This window comes from Echinops telfairi, unplaced genomic scaffold, assembly GCF_000313985.2.
Source record: "Echinops telfairi isolate 266 unplaced genomic scaffold, ASM31398v2 ScPeMD7_7410;HRSCAF=8448, whole genome shotgun sequence".
Classification (NCBI taxonomy): domain Eukaryota; kingdom Metazoa; phylum Chordata; class Mammalia; order Afrosoricida; family Tenrecidae; genus Echinops; species Echinops telfairi.
In genome coordinates this window covers 9,377,215-9,399,195 of record NW_022111310.1, presented here as the reverse complement: position 1 = coordinate 9,399,195, position 21,981 = coordinate 9,377,215, and the positions used below count along the sequence as shown (strand labels likewise).

At 41.1% G+C, this 21,981-nt stretch overlaps 1 protein-coding gene across 3 annotated transcripts in view; it reads right to left on the bottom strand.

The window, feature by feature from the left end:
* FSD1L (fibronectin type III and SPRY domain containing 1 like) overlaps nt 1-21,981 on the bottom strand; it is an 85,030-nt gene that overhangs the window by 12,830 nt on the left and 50,219 nt on the right. The window contains exons 7-12 of one of the 3 annotated variants that reach the window (XM_045296609.1): nt 16,256-16,465; nt 14,626-14,724; nt 9,511-9,640; nt 7,678-7,710; nt 1,958-2,058; nt 977-1,228 (exon numbers count right to left, since the gene is read on the bottom strand). In XM_045296609.1, coding sequence (XP_045152544.1) covers nt 977-1,228; nt 1,958-2,058; nt 7,678-7,710; nt 9,511-9,640; nt 14,626-14,724; nt 16,256-16,465 — 825 coding nt within the window. The remainder of the gene's footprint in view (nt 1-976; nt 1,229-1,957; nt 2,059-7,677; nt 7,711-9,510; nt 9,641-14,625; nt 14,725-16,255; nt 16,466-21,981) is intronic. The other 2 variants (XM_045296610.1, XM_045296611.1) reach the window with 2 other exon arrangements.

Below are 21,981 nucleotides of genomic sequence, written 5' to 3'. Positions count from 1 at the left end.
AACAGTGCAGCCAATCCTATTACTAAAAATAGCATTGCCAAATCACTGTTGTCTTATTCTGGTCTGAGATTATGTGCTCTACCCTAAGGACCAATCGTTGAGAAATACATGACAACTATAAGAGATTATGAGTTTTGAAAAATTGAATGTTAAGAGGGACAACTCATGGAACAGAGAAGTAATGCTAACAGTTTGTAAACAAACAAGGACACCCACGTGAATGTGGGGCAGGGCGCTTAACGCGCTTTTCTCCAGGTGGCAAACCTCACGAGCAACAGACCCATAGAGGAGTTAGAGGGAGACAACTGAGCCAATCTAAGAAAAATCTTCTAATCCAAATGTATCTAACAATAAATAAAACAAGCTTCCTTCTGCAAGCTTCACCTTCAAGAGGGAGAAAGTCTCTAAGCCTAGTGGAGGTGACCACCTGCTGAACCAAGTGAACTAACAAGTATACATTGTGTGGCCAGGTAATTTCTAAGGTCTTCTCCAATTTGAAAAACCTTATTCCAGCACTTTTTGCAGATAATAAAACAAGGTAAGGGAGGGATTAAAAACAAACAAACCCTGCCATTAAGTCAATTCTGACTCATAGTGACCCTATAAGACAGGGTAGAACTGCCTCTGTGGGTTTCCAAGACTGTAACTCTGTATGGGAGGAGAAAGCCTCATCTTTCCCTCATGGAACAACCAGTGGTTTTGAACTGCTAACCTTGCAGTCAGCAGGTTAATGCATAGCCACTGCACCATCAGGGATCTTTCATATACCAGCGGTGAGTGCTTTTGTAGGACTCTAAGCGTCATCTCCCTTCTTGCACTTGATTCTAAACTGAGATTATGTGTGTGATGAAACAGTAGTTGTTCAAAACACCCACACCACAGAATTAAGCTTTGCACAGATGATTACCAGCAAAAAGTGCTGGAACACGAGGAACTACGCAGCAATTATTGTCTCAAGAGAAAATAAGTAACTCACCTCCATCAAAATCACAGAATACACCTATTTTCTCAGGCACAGTAGCATCTAGGGCTTTGACTTTATTATTGTGCTTGGCTGCAAATGTGTTTTGTAGCCAGTTGTTGACATGGATACACCAACTAGTGTTTGTCTTTCCCAACTGGTCAAACTTCCCCAAAGTTTTGTAGGCTACTCCCACACTGTAAGATTTACAATCCTTCTGGGCCTTGACTTCCCAATAGTGTTGTCCATTTTCAATAGCAGTGTCTCCTGCAAAAGACCAGAGAAGGTAGATGATTTGACTCTCTCTCTTCCAATAAAACTCCTTACTCCAACCCCTCATTCCCCAACTCCCCCTGTGAGTCCACCTCCCAGCAACTCTCTAGGGCCGAATAGGGCAGAGCCCACCTCCCAGCAACTCTCTAGGGCAGACTAGAACTGCCCCACACGGCTTCCCGGGCTGTCATCCTTATGGAAGCAGACTGCTGCATCGTTCTCCTGTGGAGTGGCTGGTGCATTTAGACCACAAGACAGCCGTTAGCAAGCAGTCAAGTGCTTAACCACAGGGCCACTGGGGCTCCTTAAAATGATCGACTGGTCACACATTTTTATTTAAACCACAAAACCAAAAAAATTGATTCAAATATTTGCTTTTATTAGAAACTAAATGCAGAGTACCTATTGTAACTGTATTGCTATTTTTCTCCTGAATATGTAAAATATATATTACAGTACATCTCTTCTTCCTTACTATTCTGTTAAAGCTCACACATTATTAGAAAGGGAGCACTATGTAGATCTAGAAGATTTTCTTTAAGTAGCAATGATAACAGTATGCGATTACAAACTCTCCAAAGTAATTAAACTTCAACAGTCAGAAACTTTTGCAAAGATTTCCACACAAGATAGCCACTCCCTCTCTGAGTGAGTAAAAGCCCACTGGGTTGACAGCGACTCCCTTAGGTTGAGAAGAGGAAGAACTATCATGTTGTACACTACCTAGCACCGTGTATGATTCCCCAGTAAAACGATCTCGGCTGCCTCTTACTGCGGGTGGTCTGGAGCCTACAGATGTCCGTTTGGGGGATGGCGTACCACTTCTACAAGAACAGGGACAAAAAGACAAACAAGTACTCTGTTCTGTGTTTCACACATGAAAATTACAAACCACAAAATGAAGGTTCAACAAGATTTCTAATTCTGTTTCAGGAACAGTGCCGTTTTATTTTATCTAAATTATTATTAAAGAGCATTGTTAATTACAAAAACTTAAATATAAGAAACCATGAACATAAAGCTGGCTAGAAGCACTAATGCCATGCAGACCAAGCAAGGCTGAAAAGTATTGAGGTGAAATTAAAAGCAATGCTAAAACTAACAGCATATGACCGACGAGGGGGATGAACAGCTAAGTCAAAACAAGCTAAGGTTCCTTTACTATTATAAGTACAGCTAAATAATCCTTTCACAAGTCAGTAGGCACGTAGTTGTGGATTGTTTCTTCTTAAAAAGAGAAACTGTAGCTGTACAAACCCATGCAGCCCTAGCAGAATGATGTTACAAATTTGATGTATTATGAAGCATTTCTCCACCATAACAGACAGGCTCCAGTCTCACTCTCCTTACATCGAATTATGAGACATGGTAAACTGTAACTTTTAAAAAAGTACAGTTTACTATGACATAGAATTTGAACTCTCAAAAAACCAAAATAGATAACATCCTAAAAGATGACTAGAAAAGCACATTTTGATGATATAAAATTTAAAAACAACTATTTTTGTCAAGATTATCCAGAAAGCATTACTTAAAGAGAATGGAACATGTTCCTACCTACATTCTTAACACCAATTAAAAATAAAAGCAATCTTCCCAAGATCATTGTGCTGGAATTTTTTTCCTTAGAAAAGGCTAATTTAGTAATTTAACAGCTGTCAACCAATACCCAAAAAATAAATCCCTGTCAAAGGAAAGGCAACTATATAGATAAAAAGTTATCATAATTTCACACATTCAGTGTGCTGCATTATTTAAATGTCATCTTGCTCACAGAAAGCAGATTCATTGGACAGTTTTCAAAGACTTAAACAGTGACTGCAGGAACTTCAACTTTCTAATCAAGTAGAATATTAAGTATGGAATGATATTATGGTTAAACTTAATCAAAAGTCTATGACTGTAGCATTCCTGTGATTTAGTTCTTCCCTAAATTAAAAAGTTCCATTTTTAACCTTCTCCCCAAATTAAAAATAGGAAGTCTCTGTTCATGCTTGTGTAGACGATTTTCAAACCACGTTCCTTGCCTAAGGATGCCTCCCAGGCTGCTGCCGGAGCGAGGGGCATTCTAACCAGTTGGACTTTCCTTTTTCTAAAAGCAGGCTTCAGGAAACCTTTCATTTGAAGCAACCATTCTGTGGCTTTAAAAGTTAAAGTGTGCCAAGAACCCAAGAGGAAAGCGAATGCTGAGAATGATGAGGGCAACAAATGTGTAAGTGTGCTTTACACCTTTGATGTATGTATTGTGATGAATTGTATGAGCCCCAATAAAGTGATTTTTAAAAATACTGTAACATCTCCCATATTAAATATACCCCAAATAAATAACTTAAATAAATTTTAAAAAGTTAAAGTGTGAAAACTTCTACATGCAACATTAGTAGGACATGCAAAGCAAGGGGATTGAAAGAAAAATTGTTCTAACACAACTTAAAAAACATAACAAAAAATTTTTTTTAGGTCTCCAGAACTCCTATGTAATATAAGAAGTCAGTATGATTTGCCAAGTTATTCTCCAAAGAGTCATCTAAAACTGTTCATCTGAAATGCAAATATACTCTGCTCTAGAAACAACAGGTGAGCACTTAGATGGGGTACCAAGGATTAGTTAGTTGGAAAAAGGCATTGAAATATTAGTGCACATTAATCTTCCACTTCCTAAGTTAATTCACCTACCAGTATTGGCAATTCATACAAAAAATACACATATTTAAATGAATCTTAAATGTCAGTGTGGGGAAACTAGTTTCGTAACCAGAGAAGCAAGATGGGACATTAGCGCTTCATGATGTTTCATTTCACGTCAAACTCCGGGGTTTTGTAGTAGTCCTGGGACTATCCTTGTCCTTCACAATCAGGGCTACAATGGCTTGTTTGCTGAAAGATGGAGCAAGCAAAAAAGGGACAGGTTTTGTTGTGAGGCAAGAATCAGATGCAGGGAGAGCAGCGTGCAGCCGATGAGAGGTACTGGGTGAGGAGGAGCCATTAGAATGAGTCCCGAGAGTACTCCTGGAAGCCTCCTGGATACACCGGTGGTGCCTGCACATCAAAATCACTTGGGGAGTTAAAAATATGCAAATCGCTAACCCCATCCCTGACTACCGAATCAGAATATCAGAGGGGTGAAGTTCAGAAATAGTTGTTTGTTAATTAAGAATTACAGGATTTTATATTCAGCTAAACCAGGTCGGGAGCCAGTGGTGGAAAAAATCCCATAACCAGAGACTATATGTGACCTCCTCCCTAGGGGACAGACAACAGAAAAGTGAGTGAAGGGAGATGTCAGACAGGGCAAGATATGACAGAATAATAATTTATAAATTATCAAGGGCTCATGAGGGAGGGGGGAGCGGGCAGGGAGGGGAAAAAAGAGGACCTAATGCCGGGGGCTTAAGTGGAGAGCAAATGTTTTGAGAATGATGAGGGCAATGAATGTACAAATGTGCTTGACACAATTGATGTACATATGGATTGTGATAAGAGTTGTATGAGCCCCTAATAAAACGATTTTTAAAAAAAAAGGGTGGGGAGAAAGAGAGTCCCCTCACAATGTACCCACAGCACCCTACCCACTCAGTTGCTGGGGCATGTGGGGACCGTGGCTGAGGGCCAGCTAAGGGAGGGCAACGATTAGGGGCAGAGCCACATAGTCCCATCTCCGCATCCTCAGTAGGGTGCAGGGTGCCGCACTGAACTGCAGGAATAAGCGCTGCTAACTGAGTAAATAGAACACAAGCACGCGATGCTGCTGCCTAAGGCCCACACCTTCCTGAACCACAGTCTGAAGTTGGAGGAATTCGAGCATGTGGGGTTTTACAAGAGGGCAGCGGTTTCCCAGTGAGAAGGTTCATCGGGATCGGAGCCAATCGGGAACCTTTTTCACAGTTAGCACTCAGATTTCAGTCCAGAATGTCTGCTGGGATGGTACATGCACTGGAAAACATGTCCCCGCTGGGTAAGAGAAAGCAGCAAGTATGCAGAACATTTTCACGTAGCGCTACCTCAAAAACTAAAACCATCATCTTTAAAAGCAAAAATTGTAACTTACCCGTAGTAAAGAAATAAAGGGACAGCATGGGGGAAAGAAAAACAGATATAACTATTGAGAATGACAGTTTAGTTTCAGAAAAAAAGTAAAATAGCGAGAACTCTTCCGATCCAGCCTTCCAGGCTCTGAGCCGAAGAAGCTCTGTCAAGGGCACTTGGGCGACTTCGCCACCTGAAGGGACTTGGTGCTACCTTGCGCTGGGCCGCTGTCGGCCAGCTTCCCGATGATCTTTGCCATCCAATTCCTCTTGTGCATGGTTACCAGGTAAACCTTCGACCCCACTCTTTTACTACCTAGTTTAGCATTTCAAGCTTTTAAAATTTGGTCCCAATCTACTGGGACATTTCATAAGTAGTTTCCATTGTTGAATATAAAATTGATGATCTGCAATCTAAACCCCCACCTAATTTACACTGAAAGGTTTTTTAAAGCTATCTTTTCAGTCTTCTCCCGGCTACAAAGCACTACGCACTATATGCAGCTCACCCCGCAGATGGCGTCCTCAGACTCCGTCAGTCTGCCCAGGGGTTTCCCGCTGCTTGGACTCCCTTCTCCCTACAAGCCTCAACGGCATGGCACACATTCTTCTGCTTCCTAGGGAACCTGTTCAAATACCATGCCCTTCGTGAAGGTCTTCCAGACCATACCCGGCTAAGCAACTCTTCTAAGAAGTCTGGCTCCAGGTTAAAAGCGCTTCTTTCAGATCAAACCACAGGCAGTTAGTTATACAGGCTTTGTCTGGCAGCTTTCCCCACACTAGGTTTGATGCCCAGCCGGTGTGCTTCCTGCAGTCTCTGGAGAGAGCTGGAATCAAGGACTGGCCCACAGGCTGCCCATGCTCAGAGGCAATCCTAGCCAAGGCGGCTCCATTCCCCTGCTGTGTGTTTGTGGGCACGCGGGGAGGCTAGATTCTTTTCTCCACTGTGATTCCGCGCTTTTCCATCCCTAGTCCCTCCCCACCTTCCAGTCCTCGGGTCTTTTAATCACATAGTTCTGTCTGGGGTTCTCTGGCAGTGAGATAATCCTACAATTGCATTGTCCACTGGCTGCCATTCTGTAAGAAAAAAAGGGAACCATGGAGGAGACAGGATCTTTTCCCTTGCAGCGTCTTGCCCACATGAGTGTTTGTTTACAGGCTCACAGTATGTGAATGAAGCCTTCACTGCTACATTTAGTTCAGTGAGTTGTCCTAACTGACCCCCTCCAACCTGGCCGCTCTATCTTCCTTCCTTTGCACTCCTGTATTCACACTTAGCATTCATTAAGTATAATCTATATCAGCATCTCTACTTGAACATATGTAAATATATCTATCTCAGGAGGCCTGTAGGTTAGTGGGCTATGTCTGCACTGAGCTGCTACCCACAAAGGCGACAGTTCAAACCCACCAGTTGTTCCAGGAAGAAAGTTGAGGTGGTCTGTTCTTGTAAAGATTTAAAGTCTCAGAAACCCAAAGGGGGCAATTCTACTCTGTGCTACAGGGTCTCTCTGCATCGGTATCGATTCCATGGCAGTGAGCTACGTCAACCACACAAATCCGAGCACGTTATTGGGAGGCAGTGACAGCGTTCACTCTTACGAATCCAACATGACATCTTGCATTCAATAGATATTTACGAAAATAATAAATGGATGCAAAATTCTAAAAATCTCCTTAAAAGGAAAAAATGAAATAAATAAGCTGAATGCTTAGTACAGTTTAAACATTTCCAAGTGACCAAACTCAAATTACACAGGTGCTTATAAACCCAGTCCTGTTTTACAACTTGTAGCATATTAAACACAAGATCATTTTCACGAGTAAGGCGAGAATAAACTGAAAGGAAGAGAAAAGTTGAGCTTGAAACGAGACTACATCTGGGATCTGGAAAAGGTGTGTGACATCTTCAAATTGGCACATCATTACTTGTGCAATTTGAAATGATACATTCTTTCTGGCACTGTCCTAATAATACGCTGACCTGTATTTTTTATCCTTGATGCTTTGGAAATGACAAGATTATTATAAAATACACAACACTTCAAATCTGCCTAGCATCAAATACAAGTAAAAGCAAAGCTACAGTGTTAAGACATACTGAGTGCGGCACAGCGAGAGAGAGGTCAGTGTGAGTAAATGCAGAGAACAATCAGGTGTGGGGAAATAATTCACAAAAGACTTCAGAGCAGAGCTTATTGTGTTGTTATCATACGCAATGAAATCCAAATAATATGCAGCACGCTATAATGCTGTAAGGTCAAAACATAAGCTACCAATACAGAGAGTCTACACAAAGCAGTATTGTGGCTTATAAAAGCTGTTGCAATGGCTTCTGCTGATTGGTTTTAAAAAAAGGAGTTAATCAGCCAAGCTAGAGACACTAAGTCCTAGAGCTAGACGGACACAGATCATCACCTTGCGTGTTTCTTCAGTGAAGTAACATGGGCACTGTCAGATAAAAACAGGCAACTGTTAAGAGATTTTTTTCAACTAAACTTTAACATTTTACAGAAAAAATGAAATCAAAAGCCTGCTGAGGAAAGTATTTGATCGACTGTTATAATTCATAAGGAGTCCTGGTGGTTTTGTGGGTAATGAGTTGGGCTGCTAACCCCAAGGTCAGCAGTTTGAACCCACTCAGGTACTCTGAGGGAAAAAGATGAGGCTGCCTCCTCCCATCAAGATTTACAGCCTCGAAGCCCAAAGGGACAGTTCTACTTGGCTCTTTAGGGTGACTGTGAGTTGGGACCCACTCAGTGGTTTGTAACTCATGGTGACATTTCCAACTACTTCAGTTTGAGCAAAGTTTTCCTTTGTTAAAAAAGAAAGAGGCTCTTTACCTTGAGACTAATGAAATATATTCTGACAATAACAAAAAGTCCGCATGCCTGGTCAGGAGGTAGGACATGCTAAAGTTGTCATTCAGTGGAGACCTTCTGGTCTTAAAGTTTAAAGCGAAGTGGTTATACTAGAAACTTGTCTCTAAGTAGTTGAAGTTGCGGTAGACATAAGGATAAAGAAATGGGATATTGTAATAAAAATGTAAAATATAATGATCAGAAAGGAAGCTAAGCACAAATAATGTTAATGACACATTCAACTATTGATGAGCGGTATTATATTTTTCACTTTGATGTTTCTAACACAGTATAACTTCTTGGTATACTGAGTAAAAATTTCACTGTACATTGTCATTAAATAAGCAAGGCAGCCACTGGGGGTCGGGTGGCTAATAGGAGGTCCTGATCACACCCGGCAGCACTGTCAGAGGGGTGACAACAAAATGACCACCTATAAACATTTTGTGTTGGGTTATGGCAGAAATGTATGCCCTGAAGTAGTTAGAGAAATGCAAGCATTTTTCATAAGCCCAGCTACCATGTATGAATGTACATACAAGCCTAAAGCTCTATGCTGATTGACTCTTTGAACGCTAATGCGTTCCGGTCAGAGCTGTCATCATTACTCAATTACAATGATGTTCAACCCTCTGGCTTCATCTGTGCGAGCTACAAGCACTGGTGGTGGGTTTTGCACCTTAAGGTAACCAGATTTTAACACTGGTAAAGCGGGACACCATTGATAAAACTCATATCCTGGCGAAATAGCCACATGGCAGCCGAAAACCGTATACCCTAGCTTGTCGTGCATTCTTTCCAAAAATCAGGACTTTTTAAAAATGCCGCGGAAGGCGAGAAAAATTGTTAAAAATCGGGACTGTCCCGCCAAAAGCGGGACATCTGGTCATCTTGGTTTTGGCGCTACTGGTGACTTCATTGTTCCTGATTTGGTCCCATTTTCTGGTGTTTTAACTGCAATATTGTGGTAAGTAGTATCTGTGAATCCCTATCAGTAACTTTTTTTGAGAATGAAGTAGTAATTAAAGGAAAAGAAGGAAAAAAATGTTTAAGGCTTCAGCTCAGTGACTAATAATGTATGTGATCATTTGCTATTCCATGTAGCAAGATTTAGAAAACAATTTGTTTTCTACAAATTTGAACAATTGTGTTCAAATAATCTAAGAAATATTTCACTGACACCATTTACTACTATACTGATCAACTATAATTCTGTGATTAAAATTGGTAAGGATCATTCCTAAGGATTCTGGAGGTGGAGGGAGCAGGGGAGGGGGCACCACGAGTTACTGCACGGTGACTGGCACCAACTCTAGCGAGGCCACTGCAAATAAATAAGACCAGTGTACAAAGGCTCTGTCCAAATGACAGCTTTGCGGAACGAGCTCACCTGCCCTTGTTTTCCTTCCCTTTAATTTTAGGTTCTTGACCTTTGCCTCCGGTGGGGTCCCATTCTACACAGGCATCGTCAACTTTCAGGTTCACATGTGAGGATGAGTTATCCAAATTGAAGTTAAGTGCTATGAAAGACAACATTTCACACCGCTTGTTAAAGAATAAGCATGCCCAGGACGAAAGAAAAAAGTGGCATCCCTCTGAAACAATTTCCATCCTGGTTCCTGCCTACTCGGTGGATTTAACAGTATGTGCAGAGAGGGAAGTTCAAGTTCCTGATCCCGGCATCTAATGTCTTGACGAAAAAGGCTTCAATTTACCATTGCTACCGTATTTCCTATTCCTCCTTATAAGCTCTGAACCCTACAGTCCAACCAAATACAATGTACTTGCATATATGCCCACTCTGTTTCTGCCGAGGTTTCAAACTGGTTCAGTCAAGACGAATGAGGTGAAAGTGGAACAGACTCACATTTGTAAAATCTGGGTGAACCAGAACAATAACCACAACAGGAAAACGTATGAGTCAAAGCCAGGGATGGGAACCTGGGAAGAGGCACAGTGAGCCTTTCAGGAGTCGGGCAAGGAAGGCTGGGTTACCGCCAGGACCGTGAAAAGTGACGGTGCACTCAGAGTGGCGCAGCCAGCTGTGAGCAGGGACCGCTGTCTCCGGCTCTACTAGATTTGGCTGCTACGCACTGTGCAAGTTGTCCTTGTGCCTAAGAAAGAGACTGTGTCTCTAGCAGGGCAGGCCCTGTAAATGCCCCCATTCTGGTTATGGTTCTGTTCACCTACGTTTGACGATCTCTGGTTTATTCAGTTTCACTTTGTCAGCCACGACTGAACCAAGAAGAACCGGTTCAAAACCCTCGTTTCCATTTCCTTTGCCAGAATCTCTATCAGTACAGAGTAGGAGAAGGTGACATGATATTAATACAGAGCCTGGTACACACATATTTTATCTAGTGCTCTAATATTTAATAATTTCATACTGAATGGCTATTAGTTTCAAGTTAAGATAAGCAAATAGAAACTGGAATCAGGATGTTACTGGGGTAATGATCAAAGGAACTGGTTCAGGTGACAAAATAATTTAGGTGACAATTTGTAGCAAATGGGAAATGGTGGCTTACATGAAAAACAAAACCAGAAACAAAACTGTTTCCCAGAGTATTTGGAATCTGGGTGAACTACCTGCACTATTCACAAACTTAGCCCAAACTGCTCATTTAGGAAACCAGCACAACTTTCTTATTTTGGAAATTTAGGATAAAGTCATTTAAATTTAATGACTCGTGGCTCAGCAGATGTTTAGGTTCTCCTACTTTTATCTGCTTCTATCAGTTATATTTCCCTCCGAAAGCTGAGATTTCTGGTAATTATCCAGTGAAGAAATATTCTCTTACATTACCACATTTTACTGAAAAATGCCACCTGCTTTAGCTAAGGCTTCATATCTGTGAAGTGTGTATCATCAAACAACAGAATAAGTACATAGAAACCTAATGATCCCCTAAAGAGATAAACATCTTCTTATCCCCCATTGTTTTGTAAATCACACTTTAAATTCAACAATGCAACTGATGACCCATTGTTCATTGTCTTTATTCATAAAACAACATTCTAACTACAAATCTACCGAGCACAATAGTTTCTGGAAAATATCTTACTCTGCAACTTAATAGCTTTTAAAAATCTGTGTCTAAACAAAAATGAATTTACAGGAAAGAATTATGGCATGTCTCAGTGGGAAAAAAAAAGGAAACAGAATTCTGTACTAGGTAGGGTAATAAAAGTTAAGATTTAATCCGTTTATGCAATCCAGGGATTCAACTGGTTCATTCTGATTTGACTCCCTGCTAAGAATTTGCCTTTCCATCCCAGATATACTGAATCATAATCTCCCTTTTAACAAGATTCTAGGGGATGCTTAAGAATACAAAGGAATTTTTAGCTGATTCTCTTTTCTCCAGGTGATGAAATGGTTCAAAGTCTTGGATGGCTCTTGCATGTAGGTCTCCAACCTTGGCATCTCATTGGAATCACCGGGGGACTAGACTCCTGGGCTCCACCTCAGCAGTCACAATCTCCAGGAAGAGGAGAGCCACAGAGCTGTTGGCTCATCAACAGAGGATGCCAATCAATAGCCAAATCTGGGAACCCAGGATCCAGTAGAAGGCCAGTAAACTGAACTGAGATGTTAAAACTACCAAGAAATGAACTGCCTCTAAGTGGCTATTAGTTAATACACGTGAGAACATTTGCGTAGTTGAAAGAAAAATGAAGAAAAGATTAAACTGTAAAGTGCCCCATTCTCAATTAACTCTGAAAATCCCAAAACTGTGCCTAATGTTTGATAGGCTCGAGAATAGGGCTAGGAGCCATCCTGGAGATAAGAGTGGAAAGAAAAGGTACCACCCTAAACTACCTGACACCAGACCTATCAAATGCCACAGCACCTCAATGGAAAACGGTGAGTTCTGATGCCAGGTGTGCAATTTCTCCCTCCCTCTCTCCTCTCTCTTTTGTGGTGGGGTAACACTAATCCTTCATGGGGTCTCAGTTAAATCAAAGATAAGGTAACAGGAACAACAGTATATAGTAAAATAAAAAGACTAACTTCAAAAGACTAGGTCTCAAATAATTAGGGAGCATACTAATAAAAGTGTAATTTTATCCCCACAAGGGCTAATTAAGCACTGTTCAAGTTATGGAGACAATTGCATTTGTTGTTGCTATGATTTGAAATAGTAAACACCTCTGAAGAAATTTCAGTAGCATCTCCACTTGCTAACAGGTAATGTAAATTAATGTCATTTTTATATATAAAAGAAATGCAAATTTGAAATTGGCTAACCCAAACACATTAAATCAAGTTAGTTTTTTTTAGATAGCAGTAACGCAAACATATTTTTCTGAGTCTTGCCAATATTCATAAACTTAACACTTTGTTTGAATATTTTTATACCCTCCAACTCACACAGAGCTTTTGGCGTGCAAACGTTTTGTGAACTGGAGAGCAGTGGAGCATCCTACACCCCGAGACCTACAACCATGGGTAGCTTGATTCTGAAAGGAAATCTAGTCAGTTATCCTCTCGTAACTGACAAGGTCCCCAGCACTATGAAATGCCTCGGTGTGATAGTTGGGTTTTGTGCTGCACCTGTGGAAAGATGTAACCTCTCAATCAGGTTACACCAGCATCCTTGGTGATGTGTTATCTATAAGCAGCATTGTGGAGAACTGTCTCTTTCTCTTCCTCCTGGCCTGGTTCCTGCCTCTAGCTTCCTGGGACTTGGGCCAGTGTCCACCACGAGGCCGGCCAACCCTTGGGAGCTGTCAGAGCCTATCATGTTCCTCGCCTTGAATCCACATGACACTGTGTCCAGCGGCCTGTTGTCTTCCGGACTCCTGCTTCATTTTCCTGGTCACTGGTTGGCAGCTGCATGCGTAGGGAAGGGACTTCAACTAGTATCTGACCCATGCATGGGCTCGAGCTGGACTGGGCTAGTCCACTTTGTGGCTGGGTCGGCTGCTTGCTTGATACACATTTCTTCCCTAATACAAGTTTCTTTCTTATACACATAACTGTCTTGGTTTTCTCTAAAAAGCCCATCCTAATATAGCTGGGATTCTTCAAATGTGTAATTCTAGAGCAGCAATTCTCAACCTGTGGGTTGTGATCCCTTTTGGGATCGAACAACCCTTTCACAGAGGTTGCCCAATTCATAACAGTAGCAAAATTACAGTTATGAAGTAGCACCAAAAATAATTTTATGGTTTGGGGGTCACCACATGAGGAACAACTGTATTAAAGGGTTGCGGCATTAGAAAGGTTGAGAACTACTGCTCTAGAGGGTTTTAACCAAACCTAAATCGATCATAGAAACTAGAAGAACGTAGGTTTGAAACTTTCAATAATAGCTGGCACAGAACATGGAAATGGATTTTTATTCACACTCTTCTCAGCTAGCTCTAGGGACCCTGGAAAGGTTATTTAATTTGGTTATATTTTACTTTATGATCAATAACGATCTAGGGTTTTACTTGACAAATGAAGAACTGTGAAAGTGCTTTGCATTACAATTTAAATTCTGAGCAGCCAATATGAAAGTGACAGTAGTGTGAGCCCAAAGTCCACTTGCAGAGCCCCCACTTGGATTAAGCGTCCATTGAACTCCTTCTGATCATTAATCCGGAATGTGAATGGTCTTGGCCTATGGCAGAGTGCACTAGAGAGTGGGTTTCTTCCTCTCCCCTGACCAGCCCAGGGAGGGGGAGTCTCCTTTAGGGGTGCCTGGGTGTGTCTTTGATGGAGACAGCATACTGCGCCCCCACAGTCATAGTCATCATGCCCTGGCTGCCTTGGTTGGAAGGCCCTGGACCAATCTGGTAAATGCTCTGTCTAACGTAGAGTTCGCATCCCCATCCTTGTCCCAATCTCGATTCCGTACACCGGCTGTAATGTGATGTACTGACCTGCTGCCCATCGTCTTTCGTGAGTTTCCTTTGCCCTCCTTTGTCCTTTTGAAGTCCTTGCATCTCACCAAACGCTTGGTCGGCACTATGACCATGTGCTAATGGTCCCCCTCATTCACATGGGGTTTTAGTTTCTTATTTGCCCTGCTTAAGACTTAACAAATATTCTCCTTAAATTATATTTGGGAACTGGAGTGTCCTTTGCACCCTAAAACAGCACTAAAGAATTATATAAATGTTAATTGTTACAAAAGATTCTGGACAATAGAGGGAACCTGAACTTGAACTAAACGGAACTGGTGTTTCCCCATTATTGAAGCATAATCCGTTCCCTGGGAAAACTCTAGGCAAATCTCAGTGATGCTCCATCACTTGTACTTCACTGAAATTTGTAGACTAAGCACCAGAGCATACATCATCGTGATCATCTCAGTCGATGTCACCCTTCTGAATCTAATTATAAAGGAAAACCTAGTGGAAATCACTACTGTACTTCTATTTTCCAGATTTTATAATCCTTACTATAGGGGATTCCAGTGTGTATGATGAGTGACCATGCACGAAATGCTTCTTTTTACAAAGCAGTAAATCGCGTCAGGTACTACGTTTTGTTTTGTGTTGTATACCTTACCTTTGGTCTCTAGAGTCACTGGATCGGAATATTCTCCAGCCACAGCCTTGTTACATGCTCGCACTCTGAAATTCATATACTTTGCATCAAATTTTAAACCTGTGAAATTGAGAATGGCTTTCAGACATGAAAAGTAATCTGTCCACAAGTATGAGTATGAACTTTAAAACTGATTCTTCCGTCCTCTGTGAAAGCATCACTTTACTAAGACGGAGTAAGAATTCATGCTAAAAGGGCGATAATGCGTGAAATCAGGGAAAACATGATGAATCTCATTTCCTTCCAAAGAAAGACATAATAAAGTTTATGAATAGCTGTTTCTCTCCCACTACCCCCTCTCTAGCCCTGTGACAAAGGAGCACCTTTCAAGCTTTATGAAAAGTAATATTTTATCAAGAAGTAACACTACAGGTTTGGGACTGAACTCACTCCTCCCTCCCACTCCACCCCTGCGTTAGAATCATGAACCATGTAAGATCCCAAGGGATGCATGTTACTCAAGGTCAAGTTCAAAGGGTTAGGGAAAAGGAGGAAAGGAAAGAGGAAACACACGCAGGAAGTGGTCCAATGAGGGGACTGAAATGGATGAGTTCATACTAAGTGTGAATGAATTGCTGAATGTCAGACTGAAGATCTACTCTATAAACTTTCACCCAATTCACGGTAAAAAGTTAAAAGAAATAATATTATGTACATTCATCTATAGTATCAGAATAGAAGTATATTTTCTGAAATTAAAAATGCCTGTCCAGTTATACTACATTATACCAAAGTTACTTTCACTGTAAAATAAAAGAAGAGAGCGCACTAACCCATTGTTACCGAGTTCAATCAGACCCAGAAAAGAAAGCGCAGAGCTGCTCCACAGGGCTCCATGTCAAAATCCATGTGGGAGCATACAGTCTCGTCTTTCCCCCAGCGGGGGTTTGAAACGCCAACCTTGTGGTTGGCAGCCCCGCTCGTAACCCACTGTGCCACCAGTGTTGCCTGCACGCAGCATCCTCACTGGGTGCAACTCCGAGTGAGCACACCTCCAGACAAAAGTCAGTGTTCAAAGTGAGGGCTGCCAACGTTACTGTTCATGCATCACAAGCACTAACTTGCTCAAGGAACACTCGGCCACTCAAGCCTCCCAAGCCCTCCTCAGAGAAGGCATTCTAAAAACGTTTCAGTGGGCAGGTTGCAGGTTTCTAATACCCAGTCTCCACCCTACTTTAGCTATTCACATGCAGGTACTCTGAAAGCAGGGACAGCAACAGCCTCACTGACGCAAGTGAGTGTCATGGGGGGAGGGTTGTGTACCTACAAAAAGTAGTCAAAAGCCAAGGAAAAAGTAACTGTCACTTTGAGATACTGGCTCTAGAATGTTCCTTCACATGTTTCACAGAGATTCTGTGCGGTCATGTTCCAAAAACACCCAGCAGCAACTAAAACAAGTGTTTTGAGGAAAATTCACCTTGAATGCCAATATATAGAAAGTGAGCTTGGAAAAATAAATTTAAAAAATTGAAAAAGTGAGCTTGGTTAAAGAAACTTCACATTAACTTCATTTTTTATTGTACTTTAAAAATAGTTTTCAGGAGAACATGGGTACTCTCGGCATGAGGCCCCTAAGTTGCAGCTGCTTTACCTGACAGTGTGTGCTCAGAACCCTTGATATGATCAACCAGTTCCCAGCACCGCTCATCCCTCACACGTGGAAGGCCATCAAAGTTCGTTTTCCGGTATTCCAGCATAAAATGGTCAATCTTATTGTCTTCCTCCGGCATTCTCCATGCTACTGTCACAGCGTTGTCAGCCACCAGACACTCCTCTGGGTCTATCTCTGGAGCTTTGGGAACTGGGAAAAACAACAAGCAAATACAACCTCATTTATTACAGTTGTATTTATGTTTGTCGTTCAAACTGCGCTTTTTAAAAACAGTTTCACTGACATATAATTCAGGTATCACACCACTCAATGGTTTGAATATATTAAAGAGTTGTGCAATCATCACCCCAACCAAGTGTGGAACGTTTTGTTCAGTTTTGTACCATTAGCTCCCCATTACCCCCACATCCCCTGTGATACCCCTAAGAAATTATTAACCTAGTTATTGTCTCTATAGATTCACTACCCGGAATTTCACATAAAGAAAATTATACAGCAAAACAAAAACAAAAACACCAAGCAAAACAGCAAACTAAAGTATAGAAAAACCTCTATCCTAAGGGAAAAAAAAAGAATTAAAATCTAGAACAAGTTAAAAATGGGTTTAAAAAAAACAAGTGATGAAATGTTCATTAAAATTTAATCTAAATATATCTGCATTGTTTCACTTTATCATTATTATTATTTTTAAATCATTTTATTGGGAACTCTTACAGAAATCATAACATTCTACAGTTCAATCACATCAAGCAGTATTGTACAATTGCTATCACAATCAGTTTCAAAACATTTTCTTTCTTCTTGAACTCCTTGATATCAGCTCCCCTATATCCCCTCCCACCACCACCCTACCCCTCAGGATTGAATATATATATATTTTTAATATATATAATGATTGCTCTGTCTTATATCATCCAATATATCCATTCACATACAATTGTTGTTCACTCCCCGAGAGTGGGGTTATACAGTCATCAATGCTATCAGCTCCCCCTTTACCTCTCCCCTTCCTTCCCCTCTCTTCCCATACCCTCAGGGAACCATTACTCCTGTTACTGTTTCTGAAGGGTTATCTATCTTGGCTTTCATATGTTGAAAGATCTTAATTGTACAAATGAACATACACAAGTCTAACATGGTTAATGAGTTAAAACAAATAAAAAACATAATATGGGAAGTAATATCAAAGAACTAGAGGATAGTTATGTGTTTCATCAGTGCTTTATCACACCCTGGCTATATAATCCCTTCTTGTAGCCCTTCTGAGAGGGACTGTCCAATTATCTTACAGGTGGGTTTCAAGTCTCCACTACATCTGCACCCATTCACATCGATTTGATTGCTTGTTTTTGAACTTCTGATACCCTTTTCCATTAACACCTCATGATCACACATGATGGTTTGCTTCTTCCATGTGGGGTTTGTTGCTTCCCTGTTGGATGGCGACTTATTTAACTACAAGTCTTTAAGACCCCAGACGCTGTATCTTTTGATAGCCAGATACCATCAGCCTTCTTCACTACATTTGCTCATGCACACATTTTGTCTTCAGTGTTGATTCACTTCTGAAGCACTCTGCCTGAGGGTATTCACATTGGTGATCCAGGGAACTCAATGGAGGCTTGATCCCCAAGGAATATCCATAAATGAATTTTGGGCTTTCACTACTGTTATTCATTGTCTTCTGCCAAGCAAGTGTTCAGAATTTAAGCTCCAATACAATTTCCTCTTCTGATCTTGGATTTTATTTCATTCTGTTTTTAAACCATCTAAGTGAACCAAAAGGTTTAGCTAAGTATTTTATTAGGGGCTCATACAACTCTTATCACAATCCATACATTCATCCATTGTGTCAAGTACATTTGTACATTTGTTGCCATCATCATTCTCAAAACATTTGCTTTCTACTTGAACCCTTGGTATCAGTTCCTAACTTTTCCCCTCCCTCCCCACCCCCCTCCTTCACGAACCCTTGATAACTTATACATTATTATTATTTTGTCTTGTCTTATACTGTCCAACGTCTCCCTTCACTCACTTTTCTGTTGTATGTCCCCCAGGGAGGGGTTTTATGTAGATCCTTGTGAACGGTTCCCCCTTTCTACCCCACCTTCCCTCCACCCTCCCGGTATCGCCACTCTCACCACTGGTCCTGAGGGGTTCATTTGTCCTGGATTCCCTGTGTTTCCAGTTCCTATCTGTACCAGTGTACATCCTCTGGTCTAGCTGGATATGTAAGGTAGAATTGGGATCATGATAGTGAGGGGTGGGGTGGTGAGGAAGCATTTAAGAACTGGAGGAAAGTTGTATGTTTCATCAGTGCTACAGTGCACCCTGACTGGCTCATCTCCTCCCCGAGACCCTTCTGTAAGGGGATGTCCAATTGTCTACAGATGGGCTTTGGGTCCCCACTCCACACTCCCTCTCATTCACATTGATATGATTTTTTGTTCTTTGATGCCTGATACCTGATCCCATCGACACCTCGTGATCACACAGGCTGGTTGCTGTGCTTCTTCCATGTGGGCTTTGTTGCTTCTGAGCTAGATGGTCGCTTGTTTATCTTCAAGCCTTTAAAGACCCCAGACACTAGATCTTTTGATAGCCGGGCACCATCAGCTTTCTTCACCACATTTTCTTATGCACCCATTTGTCTTAAAACCACTATTTTTTAAGGCACTTTTTATTGCTAAGTATAAAACCTTGGGTTTCTAGGGTTTTATTCATAACTTAAAAAGCTTACTGAAATCCCAGTTGGCAAAAAGTTAATTCCCACATATTAAGGACTACAAAAAAAAATCAATTCATATAACTTGTTATTCTGAACACATATTTTTACTCTGCTATGTCGATGTAATATAATAGGTATATAAAGTCAGTATTGACAAAACAAATAAACTACTTTAAGTGATTTTAAAATTCAAAATTGCATATTTTCATAATATTTTAAAATCCTGTCTTTAAATCACTTTAATTTCTCAGCATTAAACAAAAATGAACTTCACACCCCCTGAAAAAATACTAGGTTATTGTTAGTAGCCAATCAAGTTGGTGTTCATTTCACTGCTGTATAAGTATTCAAACATTTTCAGGAAAATATAAATTGGTGGAATTATCCTCATGGCACAGAGGCACAAAAGATATTTTATTTGCATTTTGCGTATCACTGTATTGTCTCTAAGAGAAAAAAAGTAAAAGAAATTGAGTACTTATTAAGAAAAATTAAATTATTACTATGAAGCTATGAGGAAAAAATAGAACACCAGTGAATGCCTATAGATACAGTGACAAATCAAAATTCCACAACACTATATACATATGTAAGGAGCCCTAGTTGCACAGTGGTTAAGTGCTTGGCTGCTGACAGAAAGGTAGGCAATTCAAATCCACCCCATCTGAGCTGAGGGAGAAACCTAATTCTGAGGTCTTAAGGTCATACCGGTGATGAAGAGACACATAAGGTCAACCATGACTCCTAAAAATATTTTCCTTTTCTTTCTATAGGGCTTTACAAAGGTTGGTCTTTATTGAGAAATTTAAAATTTTAAGATAATTTCCTAGTCTGAAATTAATGTCCATATGCCCCCAAATTAAGTATCTGGATGTTTTCATTCAAAGCAAAACCTCAGTTAACTGGTAATCGGTAGAATTATGGTACTATAACCTTAAATTTCAAAATTTCAATTCAGTTTCTTACTAAAGAAACCGAGGGGCCTTGGGAGTGTAGTGGTTATGAGTTGGGCTGCTATCTGCAGGGTCAGCTGTTCAAAACCACCAGCTGTTCTGAGGGCATGTCAGGGCTTTCCAAGGCCCTAAATAGTTACAGCCTCGGAAACTCTCAGGGTTTCAGGAATCAGTGTGAGTTTGGTTTGGTTTGGGCCAAAGAAATTCAAAGTGCGAGACTGAAATTATACAACTCACTTAAAAATGATCCAAGCGGCCATCAAGCTCAGAAGCAACAAAGCCCACATGGAAGAAGCACACCAGCCTATGCAATCACGAGGTGTCGAAGGGATCAGGTATAAGGCATCATCAGAACAAAAAAATCTTACCATAGTGAATGATGGGGGGAGTGCGGAGTGGAGACCCAAAGCCCATCTGTAGGCCACTGGAGATCCCCTTGCAGAGGGGTATCGGGGAGGAGACGAGCCAGTCAGGGTGCGATGTAGCAACGATGAAAAATATAACTTTCCTCTGGTTCCTAAATGCTTCCTCCCCTCTCCCACTATCATGATATGAATTCGACCTTGCAAGTCTGGCTAGACCAGAGGATGTACACTGGTACAGATAGGAACTGGAAATGCAGGGAATCCAGGGAGGATGATTCCTACGGGACCAGTGGTGTGAGTGGTGATACTGGGAGGGTAGAGGGCGAGTGGGTAGGAAAGAGGGAACCGATTACAAGGAAATGTATGTAACCTCCTCCCTGGGGGACGGACAACAGAAAAGTGGGTGAAGGGAGACGTCGGACAGGGCAAGATATGACAAAATACCCATTTATAAACTATCAAGGGCTCATGAGGGAGGGGGGAGTGAAGAGGGAGGGGAAAAATGAGGACCTAATGCCGGGGGCTTAAGTGGAGAGGAAATGTTTTGAGAATGATGAGGGCAATGAATGTACAAATGTGCTTTACACAATTGATGTATGTATGGAATGTGATAAGAGTTGTATGAGCCCCTAATAAAATGATTGGGAAAAAAATTATCCAGTATTCTAAATCAAACCCTAAAGGATGTTACTTCCCTTTTGTTGGCTATTTTCCTCTTACGTAGAACATTGTGAGTGAAAATATAAAAGCCAAAACCCAGTGGATGCAGAATTGATTCTAACCCTTATGTTTCAAAACAGAACCGCACTCCCCAGAGCTTTCAAGCGTTAGGATCGTTTCGAAGTAATCCCCAGACCTTTCTGTCTAGACACCTTCCTGATAGATTCAAACCACCCACCTTGTTGCTAGCAATCAAGTGGACTTCCACGGACTCCTAAAACATAAACAACACCAAACTCACTGCCCAGTGTCGAGTCTGACTGATTGAGACCTGGAAGGCATTTCCGGGGCTGTACATCTTTATAAGAGCAGACAGCCTCATCACTCTCCTGAGAAGAAGGTGGTGGGTTTGAACCACCAACACTTATCACATAGTGCTACTATTATTCCCTATTCAAAACTAATAGGCTCTGGGCAATGGGAGATAGGTGCCTACAACAGGCTATAAGCAAAACACATGACTTCTGAGATATTCTTTGACCCCCCCCCCCCAAATTACTAGGTACAAAACAGAAGTTAACAACCATACCTAATTGTTTAAAAAAAAAAAAAAAAGAATACTAACCAAAATGTTCTTATTTGGACAATTTGCGACTTCATTTCAAATGGTTTGACCACTGGAACATCTTCATACTAACTAATACTTTAGTAAATCAGCAGAACTTTATTATTACCAGGAATAAAAATTTCCTTGAGCCACGAGTAACCACATGGTCATTGCAGGAGCTGACATGCACTATTAACTATGTGTCAGGACTATTTTAAGTGCTTTAGTGGCACCAGTTCACACCGTTCAGATAAAAACCCTAGAACAGCAGTTCTCAACCTGTGGGTCGCAACCCCTTTGGGGGTTGAACGACCCTTTCACAGCGGTCGCTCAATTCATAACTAGCAAAATTACAGTTATGAAGTAGCAACGAAAATAATGTTATGGTT